The sequence below is a fragment of the Anomalospiza imberbis genome, chromosome 2 (assembly GCF_031753505.1).
Source record: "Anomalospiza imberbis isolate Cuckoo-Finch-1a 21T00152 chromosome 2, ASM3175350v1, whole genome shotgun sequence".
In the NCBI taxonomy this organism is placed as follows: domain Eukaryota; kingdom Metazoa; phylum Chordata; class Aves; order Passeriformes; family Viduidae; genus Anomalospiza; species Anomalospiza imberbis.
The window spans coordinates 63,171,781-63,185,387 of NC_089682.1; the positions used below are offsets into that span (position 1 = coordinate 63,171,781).

At 34.3% G+C, this 13,607-nt stretch overlaps 1 protein-coding gene across 5 annotated transcripts in view; it reads right to left on the reverse strand.

Moving 5' to 3' along the window:
- Positions 1-13,607, reverse strand: part of DYNC2H1 (dynein cytoplasmic 2 heavy chain 1) — a 146,678-nt gene that overhangs the window by 28,036 nt on the left and 105,035 nt on the right. For all 5 annotated transcript variants that reach the window (XM_068181417.1, XM_068181412.1, XM_068181413.1 and 2 more), the window contains 2 exons: positions 7,499-7,615; positions 1,281-1,490 (listed from right to left, as the gene is read on the reverse strand). In XM_068181417.1, the coding sequence (XP_068037518.1) occupies positions 1,281-1,490; positions 7,499-7,615 (327 nt within the window). The remainder of the gene's footprint in view (positions 1-1,280; positions 1,491-7,498; positions 7,616-13,607) is intronic.

Sequence of the window (13,607 nt, forward strand, 5' to 3'; positions counted from 1 at the left end):
TATGGTCACAATCCAATGAAGTGATCCATGTCAAGGAAAGTGGGTAAGTTAGCAGCTGAAATGACAGAAGCACTGGTCAATACATCAGGAAGCGATGAACTGATGCTTGTGAGAGGTTAAAATGCAGAATTTTTAAGAAACTTTTTGAGGCAGTGATCAGCTTCACAGCTCCTGCCAGTTCCAATAGAAGCATACAGCTAAATCACACAAGAAAGCTATGCTCTCTTGCTCAGTAACAAGAAATATAACTGTAAGAACTAAAGAATGGCCATTACATGTATCACTTCTATTCACTTTAACTTGGAGTTAGTGCCAGTTTCTACCACGTAGTCATAGCATTTTTAAATGGCAATGAGATTGCTAACAAGAAAACTTAATTTATTCTAACTGTACAGCAATTTTGCTAAAAAATGCTGTCTTGTGAATCTGAAAAGACAACAAATTTCATTATTGTTTTGATTAGAATTTGATTTATCAATAAAGGCATACCAGTCTTTTCAACAGTACTTGTTTGTCACATGAAGATAAACAGGATGTTAGTAGGAATTATTGTTCATTGCAGAAGCAATCTCAATATCTATGCATTAGCATCGACAGAATTTATCAGTTGCTGGAGGCAAAGCAAAACAAGTTTCATGTCACATCAATGTCTGACTATCTTTTAACTCAATTATCTAGATATTCATGATCGAGCATGTAAATTTGCTGTCACTAATTGTACTAGTTTATAAACATGCTGAGTTTGATGCCAAAAAACATGGAAAACGTACATATAATTCTGACTGATATTTTGTATATCAAGAATATAGGGTGAGATGATAGGCTGGTATGATAGGCACAGCTTTTCTGATGAAGTATGGCAATTCTCCATACTGAATAAATGCAAAGAGAACTGTCATTATAATTTAAATTTTAAGAAAATATAAAAATTTAGTAAGGGGACAGATTTATATATTCTACTGGCTAATATATTTAACTTATCTAGCATGAATTGGTATTTGAGATTGAAATAGTATTCCACAACTTCTAAACTTATTGGATTTGTCTTTAAGAGAAAGCTAGATAAGAGAGTAATATATTCAGAAGATGCTGCAAGTATTTCTGAAAAATCTTACAGAAAAATACTGGTTTTATTTTATAGTTTCTATCTTTAAAATAACTCCATTTTAGAGTCTTTATTAAAAAAAAAAAAAATTAGAACATGAAAATGAGTGTTAGTTCAGTTTCCTTGGGTTTTTTCAATGCTTATTATAATGTATATTCATTACAAAATTACTTACCTTCTGGTTTAACAGAGCACTTGCTAGCCTTTGTACTTCAGAACTCAGTAGTGAGGTGCCTCTGATGACTTTACTTAAAGAAGCAAGTGACTGATGGACGCTCTGCACAAGGCGAATGGCATTGAATTGTTCCAGAGTAATGAATGATAAGATTGGAGATCCTTGTTGCTCTGCAGGCGGAGACACCTTCTGATGGATCAGGTTAGAATTCTAAGAAAGAACGTGTGATATCCAGTTAATAAACTCAGGGAAACGATGCTGTTGTACAACATATAATTTGTTTAATTCATGATACTTCATATGACCTTGTTAGCTTTGAAGGAGTAATGATATCATCCCTTTTCTTACACTGAATTTAAAGTATAGTGATACTTCCAGTACTGTCTGTGACATGTTCAATAAAGGCACCACTCTTCTGAAACAAGTCTGTCTACCCAGTTACTTCAAAAGTACTTGAATTGCTGAAAAATCTTCACTTAGCTGAATCCCTGCTTTTAGTATTAGTGTTAATTTGTTAATATAAAAAGCAGTGGTGTACTCAGCACAACAAGATATTACTGGGTACTGTAAACTGTGCTACCAGTTCTTGCTTTGTGAGACTAGTTTAACATAGAATTGAATTAAATACTATAAATACAAAATAAATATCATTTTATATGTAAATCTTGAGTAACTCGGACTCAGAGAAGTACTGCTGCTCTTATCTTGCCATTTTTACTACTTACTTCCTTGTCATTAAAGCCACTGAAAATCCAAATTTATTTAATAATTTTAAGAGATGGTGCAATTTTGCAAATCTTAATTCATATGCAACTTACTGCATTAATATATTTTTGCATGTATTTGGAAACTGCCAACCTGAAATGTGGCAAGATGCTGCAATGAATTCCAGTTATAAAATTAAAAACTTCTTGGAAAACTCTATAAGGCACAAATGCAAAAAGTAAACCCTAACCTATGGGAAAAAAAGTTTTTTTATTTCAATTTCTAGTAATTTAGTAAAGATAAAGTTAGATTTTACTTTCTCTGAGATATGTAGTCTTAACAAGTTTTGATTATTTTTCAGGTTAAATAAATTTATAAATTGTCACATGGCATCTCGCTTTCCAGAACACACAGGATATTTACCTCTATAATCTTTCCCAGGCACTATGTATTTGTCAGAACTTTTACATTTTTAATTTCAAGCTCATACTCCACTCAGCTACCAAGCTAAAACATGAGAGAAGCTAAATGAATGAGCAATACTTTGGCTTATGACTCACCAACAGAAAAATTCAGGATAAAGTCTTCCAACATTGTTAAAAAGTTATACAACAAAGTTACTGATCAAAGTAACTTTGATCAGTACTGATGACAAAGTATACAGTATGTACAACTCTTATGCTTTGCATTTTTATTTTGCATGCATTCAAAAATCACAGTACCAGTTTCACATCAGTTTTTCTGAGACCATAATTTGCTGAGTATATGTAAATTGTAATACAAAACTAGCATAAGCTAGCTGATAATTTCTTATTTTGGTGTTTAATTGCACAAAATAAAGAAAAACCCAAGACATTCCACCTTGGAGGCTTTGCTCAATCCAAATTTGACACTCTCATAATTCACAAAAGCTTATTGAAAGAGAAGTCCTCCAAGTTCCTCAATATTGTCCTTTACGTAAGAGTCTCCTATGAATTTCAGATTCATTTCACCACTCTTTCTAATGCTGCCTTCTGAGAATTTGTTGAAACAACCCATCTGTCATTTCCATAGGAAAATTAAACATGAATACCAATATCAGCTTATACATTTAATGTCCTATTACATTCTCTTAAAATCCATTATGTATATAACTCACATCATCTTTTAAAATACGTGTATGCTCATGACCTGCTTGGGAATTAAGATGAAGAGCTGCTGAAGTACTGAGTGTTTTTCCTAATCATAAGAAACTGAAGGTATATTCTAATATTTAATATTAAATACTGTATTTTGCTACCAATATTATACAGGTGTATTTTCAGACTTTGATAATTTTCCCTTTCAGTTCTGTATGTGTTGCTATCTTAGTATAATATAAGACTTTATAAAGGCTCACCTGAACTGTCCCAGAGCTTTACTTTGTTACCTTCTTAACTCAAGCTTTTGCAAACTCCAGTATGTTCTGAAAACTGTGTCCTCAGAAATGTAAAAAATACAATGAAAATAAACTCATATACCTTTACTAGTTCTGCATTTGATTCAAAATGCAATTTTGGTGGTGGTGGTGGTGATGTGTTTTAGAAATCTCTATTGCCCTTTTGATGTACCTATTTTGCTTCCTCCTTTGAGTCTCTCTGCCTATTTTTTAGTGTCTCTCACTTTTTTTCACATGCTTTTCATTGCTGAAAATAAAATAAAGGATGACCCTATATTTCTGTTTCACTGATTTTCCTTCATGGAAAAGACTCTGTTGTTTTTTTAAAGCTGAGGCCACTAATGAGGTACCAGGCACATGGTGTGATTCTTGGGGCTGTTCTCTACAGCGCCAGGAGTTGGATTTCAATGATCCTTGTGGTTCCATATCAGTTCAGGATATTCTATGATTCTATAACGGTTTAGATAAAAGAGCTACAAGTCATTAATTTTTAAAACTACTTCTACAATTTTCTTGCAACATTATGCAACTTTATGAAAATAACTAGTTACAATTTACAAACATGACAAAAGATACAGAACACATAATATACAACCATACATTCAGTTAAAAACTTTGAAGGAGTTGCTGCTGAAATTTTTGTGGGTGGTGTTCTAACTTTCACAGAGCTGATATAGGGGTTTTCTGAAACAAGGCAGAAAATGCAACCACCTTACAATAAAAATATAGCACTGATTCCTCTCTCTCTCCCCATGTCCATTTGGACATAATGGAACACTTATGCACTCCCCCTGTGTCCTCATACATCTCTGACAACCATTGTATGATGGGTGGTTCCCGAGTTCCACAGGACAGTGACATCCAGCTGACCCACTTATGTGACAATGAATGCTTGCACAGGTCCTAAGCCACAGTCTGTCAGGGAAGAAAGCTGTGGGGGAAGAGAATGGACACCAGGACAGACACTGGTTGAATTCTCTCTGATTCAAGGCCCAGACCTTACCAACAATTTGTAGTGCACCACCCTTCCACATTAAGGAAGGGTTTTTAAAATTTGTGTAACATTTCACAACTTACTCAGTGAAGTCTTTATTATATAGATCAACAAGTCCTTCATGTAAGCTAATACTGAGCATGTGAGTAGGTGTTTTTTTCTAACTAAATGGCAGGTTCATGAGAGTTTAATTCATTTGATAAGTGTCAAGCTGTTATTAAATCATGCTGCAAAACACTGTAAAAGCAGTTTTAGGACAGTATTCATTTCAAGGATGTTTTCAATGGCAAGAATTAACATGTATGTTTTCAAATGAGGCTAATATAGGTGAAAATGTCAAGATCTTCTGTATTAGTTCAGAATGGCTTTGCTTGTGTAATTTCAACACAGATGCACACTGATTTGAAGCACATTTTAAGTATCTATTTCATTTAAAGTAAAATTAAATTAAAAATTTCAGAGTCTGAATTCTGGCTAGACTAATAATCAGTGGAAGAAGGAGAAGCAACTGCCATGATTCTATTATAGAGAGATAAAGGATAATAAACCTCCCAGTACAACAATTTCAGGATATCTGAATAATTGGTAGCAACAATTAACAGGGTTTTGCATCATGGTCTGAGAGAAAAAATGAAGCCCTGTGAACTACCAGAAATATTTCTGAAAAAGTAACAAGTCAGTCCTTGCTACTGTATTAAAGTATTCTAATTATTTCCCATTTTGAAATGTCTAAACTGAAAAAACCCAAAAATTTCCAAAGCATATCTGCCATTTTTGCTGTTTGGCCACAAAGAATGTGATAGGCTCTGAAAACTCAACAAAAATTACTCCTATTCACAGAACCACAAAAGAGCTGAGGTTGGGAGGAACCTCTGGAGATTGCCAGGCGCTACAGCAGGTTGCCCAGACCTGTATCCAGTGTCCATCCAAGAATATGACCCCTTGGAGCTTTTCCACAGACTCCAGCCAACTGCCAGGGGTAGTGCGGAGCATGTGAAGCTCCAAGGGGTTACAGTCTGAGGACCAGACCAGCCTCAGCTGTTTGTCCACAATGTGCCACAGCTGAGCCCCTGGAAGGCAGCAAAACTCCCCAAACAACAGATGAGGTCAGAAAACAGGAACATCTTTCTCCCAGCTGCAGAGAATTGTTCATTACTTTTCTTTACCACTTCCTCCTGGTGCTTCTGTGTGGAGCAAGTTTAGTTGGCTTTGGAGTTTCATTAAGAGTACAAAGAGAAAAATATGTCAGCACTGTGAGATTATGATCAATCATTGAGATGTCAATTCTACAGGATATACCTATGTCAAATGTACATTTTGTTGAATTTCAGAATTGTCAGTACATAGATGTATAACAACAGTTTTCAAGCTGTTTGGAAGATAATCCTTTTTTCATTAATCCTTGACTTACACACTCAACATGGGAATAAAAATGTTTAAAACAACTTAATCTTTGTCTGCATATTAACAAACTTCTGAGTGTCTTTTTGCCTCTGGAATATTTTTTTTACAGACTTCAGGAATACTTTTTTTTTAATTTACTTCTTCATATCTGGGAAACTGTTTTAGTTTCATATTCTCAGCCCATTCATGCATAAATAAAATAATTTATGATTGTTTACTTAAGCAGCAATTCAACTATCTTCTTCATTCCAATTTCCAGATCTTTAAAAATTCTGCAAAAAAAGATGATGCCTTCATTAAACTATCAATCTAGAATGAGAATGTAGAACTGCATGCAATGTCTGTGAAATATTAAAGATGTCTAGGTCTTTTCAAAGCTGGAAGCAATTACTGGTTGAACAGACCATGAAAACTAATTTTGATAAAAATATTTTTTTTAATTTTTTTAAACACTCAAGAAAATGTCCCCCACACAGAAATTAAAACCAATAAAAGGTTTTATCCTTTTATAGGATATAAAAGGATAAAAGCCATCCTACTCTAAAGGATCTATTCAAAATATTAATTTAATTATCTTTATTATCTGCTACTGGCATAAAACCTTTAGAAAATCAAAGAAACTTCAAGATAATACAGCATCCTTGAACGTTTTGGGTTGAAAGGGACCTTAAACATTATCTAGTTCCAACCCTCCCTAACAGGCAGGGATACCTGCCATAGACCATTGCCAGGCTGTTCAAAGCCTCATTTAACCTGGTTTTGAATGTTTCAGGGATGAAGCATCCATGAGCTCTCTGGGAAACCTGTGCCAGAGCCTCACCACCCTCTCAGGAAAGAATTTCCTAATATCTAACCTAGACCTACCCACTTAGCATGGATTAGATGAGAATGCAATGAAATACTTCAAAATGTAATGATAAATTCTAATGTGTACCTCATGTCACTTCTGTGTATGTGGTTATTTAAGTAAGGGATAAGTTTTTCCCATCACAGTCTTGCTGTGTACAAAATAGTTTTAGGCCATAACATCTCTGGTCTATTACTTGATCAGTGAGGAGACAAAATAATGGTAAAATGTCCAAGTGAGCACCCAGCATGAGGTGGGAGAGATCCTTCCCAAGTGTGCATAGTGTCTGCATTCACACACATCACATCTCAATGTATGCCTGGAATAAGAATTCAATGATTGGAAACCAATCTTTACAACATAAGTTAAAAAACACCACCCAACTGAACCAAGCTAGACCAACAAAGGAACATAAAGGGAGTGATATTAGATACTGCAGAGGGGATTTTCGTGAACCTCAGTTTAAAGCTAACACCATATTTCAACACTATAAAGGAAAAATTTAATTGCATTTGAAATCATTAAACATTGCCTTGTGAATATTAGATAAATGAAGAGACTAAATAAAAATCTAAAGTACATTAGCATTTTTCTTGGAAACACACAAAGGATGCTAGTCTCATGTTTTGAGTGTGGTCTCCCTTCCGTATGGAGAAAAAAGGTGATAGCCTGTTATATCACATACAGACTTCCTAGCTAATTATGGACCTGACATTGTACTTTCCACCTCAAATGCATTTAATTTAGTTTTCTCTTCTTATATTTCAATACTTGAGATAATTCCTTAGACTATATTTTTAATGTATTTGCCAGAAAAAAAAGTTGTCTTTTCAAATTAAGTACATTCCTACCTGATTAAGTTTCTTCCATAGGTTGAGAACAGGAGAAAGTTCTGTAGACCATATTTCTCTGTCAAATTTGCAGCCAGCAGTTACTGACCTACTCAGGATCCGAAGCTGTGAAATGACCTGAGTGATGAGAATACAAATGCACTCTTGAAGAAGGATAAACAAACTTCTTTTAGTACACAAATGCCATATACTACCAAATACTCTTCAATTTATCTATGAACTATCCTTTCCTGCATACTTAATTACTGATCATGATCTGATCAAAACACAAACAATATCCATATTCAAGTACAAAGCATACTTGAACTTCATTCATATTAAACCACAAAAAACCCTACATATTTTTTATCATAGTAATTGTCTTTGTTTAATTATAATTTAAAAACTAATGAGATGCATAAATAAGTAAAAAGCCTCTTTTCCACAAAATTTAGAGACAAAATTCGAGCTCTGCCTTTAATTAGGCTCAAGCTCTGCCTTTAACTAGGCTCCATCTGTAATTAAAAATTTAAGGGAAACAAACTCCCAAAATATGTTACTAAATACATACCATAATTGTCACAGACCAAAACTCAAGACAATTATAGGAAATTCAATCTGATCTGACCAGGATCTCTTATTTACATATTCATGCTACCTCAACTTATTTAAATGCATATCTATTAAAAAAAAAAAAAAAAAAAAAGCATGAAATAAAAAAATAACTGCAAACCTTCCAGAAAGAAGGGGAACTTCTAGCTCATTAGGCCCAACTGCCTTTTATTGTTAGCAACCCCTTAAAGTTCACAAATCAACTGATAAACTACATATATACATTTGGAACAAAGGTCACTGAAGTTAAAATTCTTCAGTGATATTGCAATCTGTACCTTAAACTGCATCTAAACCACCTGGTATTTTTGAGGCATTTTCATTAAATTTTAGTTATTTTTCACAGTGTATTTTTTTGCAAGGCATGTTTACAGAACAACTTATTAATTCTCTCATCTTTCACTTGACAATAAAGAATTAAGCTTCATAGTAAAAATGTATTAATCATTCAGAAGGTCTGGACTATTTAATTGTAATGCAAACGGAGGGAGAAAGTCAAGTTGTTTCTGCTGGAATTTGACTTATTTTTCAGTCTTGAAATATGTGCAATGATGAAGTGCTTTCTTTTGTTTTTCATTTTCTTTCACTGAAGCAAACCTCTCCTTCTTATTTATCATCCTTGATAGGAACTATGAAGCACTACAAGATGATAGTACACCCAACCATCATTTTAACTTCTATAAACAAGCACTGACCATGAGACTGCAGTTTAAAATCCTGAGAGAAGAATTTAAGGTTAGTAGTAGAATCACAACCTCAGAATGCAGGAGAGTAGATTTCAGATTAGACAGAGATCTTTTTGCAGGAAGCAGTCGGCAACTGTTTTGGAGGGCAAAGAGGGGCCAAAAGAGCTGCTCAATCCTCAAGAAAAAAATTCTCAAGGCACAAACCCACTTCTTTCTGATACAGAGGAAACAAGCATGATAAGTAAGTCAAAGAACAATCATGACAGAAGACCATAATGGATGTAAAGACGTTAGTGACCTCAAATCCTAGAATATGCTGAGTTGGAAGGGATCCACAGGGATCACTGAAGTCCAACTCCTTGCTCTGCAAAGGACATCCCCAAGAGTCACACCACGTGCCTGAGAGCATTGTCCAAATGTTTTCTGAACTCTTGTCAGGCTTGGTGCTGTGACCACTTCCCTGGGGAGCCTGCTCCAGTGCCCAACCACCCTCTGGGTGAAGAACCTTTTCCTGATATCCAACCTAAACCTCCCGACACAGCTTCAGGGAATTCCTTCAGGTCCTGTCACTGGTCCCCACAAAGAAGGGATCAGTGCCTGCCCCTCCTCTTCCCCTCACAAGGAAGCTGAAGGCTGCAATGATATCTGCCACAGAAGATGGGCACAAGGATGGACGACCCAGCAGGGGTAGAAAGACATTGCTCAGTTGTGTTAGGGTCAAGTAAGGAAAGCCAGATCTCATCTGGATTTAAAAAGAGCAGTGCATGCAAAGGCCTAAAAAGGGCTTCTGGCAGTATTCTGGTAGCTAAAATGAAAATACTAGCTACTGCTCTTTATAGCTTCTGTTATATAAAATAACATTTCACCCTCTCATTCTCATAACTTAATTTTAAACTTTCATAATACTTTGTGTGCCCCAGCTATTGTGTTTATCAAAAAAGATTCTTGTTTAATTTAGCGAAAAATTAATTTCTCTGATGAATGTTTTGATCATAGTATCTTTATCATTCCTGCTATTCTTCCTCATTTTCATTCTGCATATATGCAAATGTTCTGACAAGCAATGCAGATAATAAACACACATTTGTGCCTTCCAGATATCATTCTTTTAGCTATAGTTTTGTATCTTTTAATTTGTTTTTGGGTAGTTGCCTGCCATCATTTGCTAAGCAATAAAACATTTATATGAATACATTTAAACTGGTAATTCAATATGTAGTACTTCATATAAACTTGCATATAGTGCATACTATAAAGCTGAAAAATGTTTATATGATTGCTTTGTGAATATGGGGGATTGAAACCATTAACTCTGGTATGCATTTTCAAAGCACCTTTAGAAGTATAAACATATATCTCCATACAGCTGAAATGATTTTGAGAAGTAGTGGCTGCAAGATCAAGTAATTAAAGTATTTTTCCAACTCTACTGTACAGTGTTAGCTGCCTTTTTCTAATTATCTAATTACAAAATTTGTCAATATAATTTTCCTTCAGTGTGCCTATATGTGTTTCTGCTTTGTGTAGTTCATCAAAGTAGTTCAAAAATATTGGGTTATCATTATCAAAAGTTAACCACTTAAATTAAAAGTACAGAATCAAAAGAAATCAAGTCTTAACTCTGTGTTCTGAAGTACTGTAACACACAACGATCTTCATCACATGTTCGTGGAACATCTTTAAATCTTCACAGTTCATCCCATCTCTTTTCTTAGGTATAGCAGGTATGATGGTAGCATAATTTACTCCTAAAGTTTCCATGACAGCACAGTTTTCAATTCACTGATTTTTTTTTTTTAATTAATGGGTTGGGCTGGAACTTTTTGTACTGGCAGCTCTTCCCGCCTGAACATTTTTTCAAAATTTTAACCTAGGAGAGTCATTCATGTTCAAGTCACAGATGAAAATACATTTGATTCATGTCAAAATATTCAGGTTAACCTCACCATTGAACTGCCTCAACACCCCAAACTTTCACTAATGGACTGCAAATTTGATGGCAGGACATCTGTCCAAATTTAGGAAAGAATTACAGATTGTAAAATAGTAACACATATTACTATTTAAGTATGATTACAAGTTTGATATTAGAACTTGAATGGTGAAAGTATTTCATTCTCACAAATCCCAGTGAAGTTCCCTACAGTATTGACCAGTCTATGCTACTTTGAATCAGCTAAAGCTTGAGAAAATGCTTACTTAGAACTCTCAAATCAGTCTCTTTCTGGTTGTTATGAAAATGAAAAGGAAAATCTATTTTTTTAAAGAGGATTATAGAACAATTAACGCTAGAAAGAAACTAGGGAGGTCTCTAGTCTATTCTCCTGCTGGAAGCATGATGAGCTTTAAAATTAGACCAGGTTGCTCAAGGCTTTATCTGGTTTTTAAAAATCTCAAGTACAGAGACTGAACAACCTCTCTGGATGACCTCTTCCACTGCTTTACCACCCTAATAATTAAAAGGTTTCCCATAATATCAAATCTGGACCTTTCTTGTTTTGGTTTATGTCCTGTAAAATAAGAGTCAAATGCATGGACTGGGACAAAGAATGTGTTAATACTGGGAAGGACCTGAATAAAACCATGAGTGGGATATATCACCCTATTAGAACGCTCAGGTGTATCACAGAAGTGTCCAAGGGATTGTGGTATGTTTGCAGTTGCTCCACTTCAGTATTTTCACCTCAGGCAGGCAATAGAAATAAGTTTTGAGTTGTAAGATAAATTGGATTTAAAAGAAAAAGGATTATCAGGAATATATTTCAGGGGGTCATATGAAAACCAAAGCAACAGGATAGGAATGAACACACAGACTGGATAAGTACCTAGAAGGAAGGAGACCTTGGTTCAGATGACAAAGGGAATATGATTAGGAATCTGTACTTAAGAAGATGAAACAACTCTTGGGTTGAAAGAGGGCCCTGTACAGTCACATTAGGCGAGCACAAACTCACCCTTACCTATCCTTAGGCACTTATTTAAGCTTACTTAAAACTTAATGAAAAATATTATCACCTTAGCCTCCCTAAATTATCAGTAGACAGATCTTAAGTGGGATAACTTGCATTTGAAAGGTTCTCTTATTGTGTACATAGGAAAACTAAGTTTCTTACATAGGTACCTCAGATAGATGGGTGTATGCTGTGGAAATTACAATGAGGATTTTAATTTAATTTCCTGGTAACCTAGCTACAAAGCTTGAGCAGAATTCAGTTTCTCTCAGTGTACTCTATATAAAATACCATCAGGCCAACCTCAACTTCAAAATAATAATAAAATAATCAGCTTCAAAACTTGCTCTATATTAAGCTTGCCTTAAACATGATGTTTCTATGAGCACGTAGCAAGATCAGAAGTGACCAGCACAGATGCATACATCCAGGTCTGTGGAATCATATCATTTGCGCTCTAACCCACGTATGTACTTATAGTACTAAGGGAACTGAAAATTTAATCATAGATGTATAATACAGGGTACTCAAAGTAAGAGTACTTTTACAATACCTAACCTTTGAATGTTCTCCTTTGTCATTGCAATGTATTCTTTTTATGTATTATACACTAAAAGCTCTTATATGTTGTGGTAGTTCACACCAAATGCCAATCTGAATATTCTGAATAATAAGACTGAAAAAATCTACCATTAAGCAGGAAAACAGTACCTTCATTAAAAATACAAGAGGGATAGATAAAGAGGTAATAAAAATATAAAAGCAATCACCAATAATTGTCTGTTTAAAGAGGGGGAACAAGATTATTCAGAATCTCAATTCTTTGTAGAATCTATCTGTTTTAAGTAAGGTTAACTAATCATAACAGTATTTATACAAAAAATTCAATAGAGCAATTTATTTGTGAACAATGCATCTAATACTGATCAACAGTCCACAGAAACTGCAACCAAGCATTTTCTCTATTCTTAGGGGAAAATTCATGCACTACATGTTTTTTTCCTGAGTTATCAGCACAGAAAAATACAAACTGCGTATATTAAGAAAGGTGGGGTGGTCAAACTAAGAATGTCAATAGTTATTTACCTAGCTATTAAATTACATGTACATCTCAGCTTTTTAATCTGTTACGTATTTTTGGGTGCATCTACAGACATATGCTGCTATGATAGTGACCAGCACATTACAGTAGAAAACACGTGCATCTAGAGAAGTTATGAGAGATAATGATCACAATGGAAAGCTATAAAGATAATTAATGTTCCCTTGTAACTTCCTATGGAACTACTAAAAAGTCATGTTTTACCTGAAAATTAAATTTCATGGAAAAAATAAAAATTAGTAAATGTCAAGACTTTAACTTTTTCTTCTCTGAAACACAGACAAGACAGATTTCTAGGAACACAAAATCTATTTCTGTTATTTATTCATGCACAAGATGAAGAAAACATTTTGCTTTCAGTCATTCACAACTACTGCAAAAAATGCTATTTCACAAATATGATATAAAATAAATATAGACTTACATTTAAGTCTTGTATTCATTTCAGAATCAAATCAAGTTTTATACACAGTATTAAGAATTGAAAAAGAGGAAAGTAATACAGCCAAAAATATCCTGTGAAATTCTGTCAGTGAATTAAAAAAATATCAATCATTTCTGAACTCAATATGATTACTGTTCTAAGAATGCAAAGCTGGAAAGATTTGCTAGTCAGATAACTGGTATTTTTTCAAGATTATGGAACATATAAAAAAATTTTTATTTTTGTACAAAAATCTAGCAAAGTTGTCTAAGCAAATCTACAGATGTCAAAGCAGATACTCTACTGCCATCTACCAGTTTTAAAAGGATGTAGTATTAGCACAGAAACCACTTCT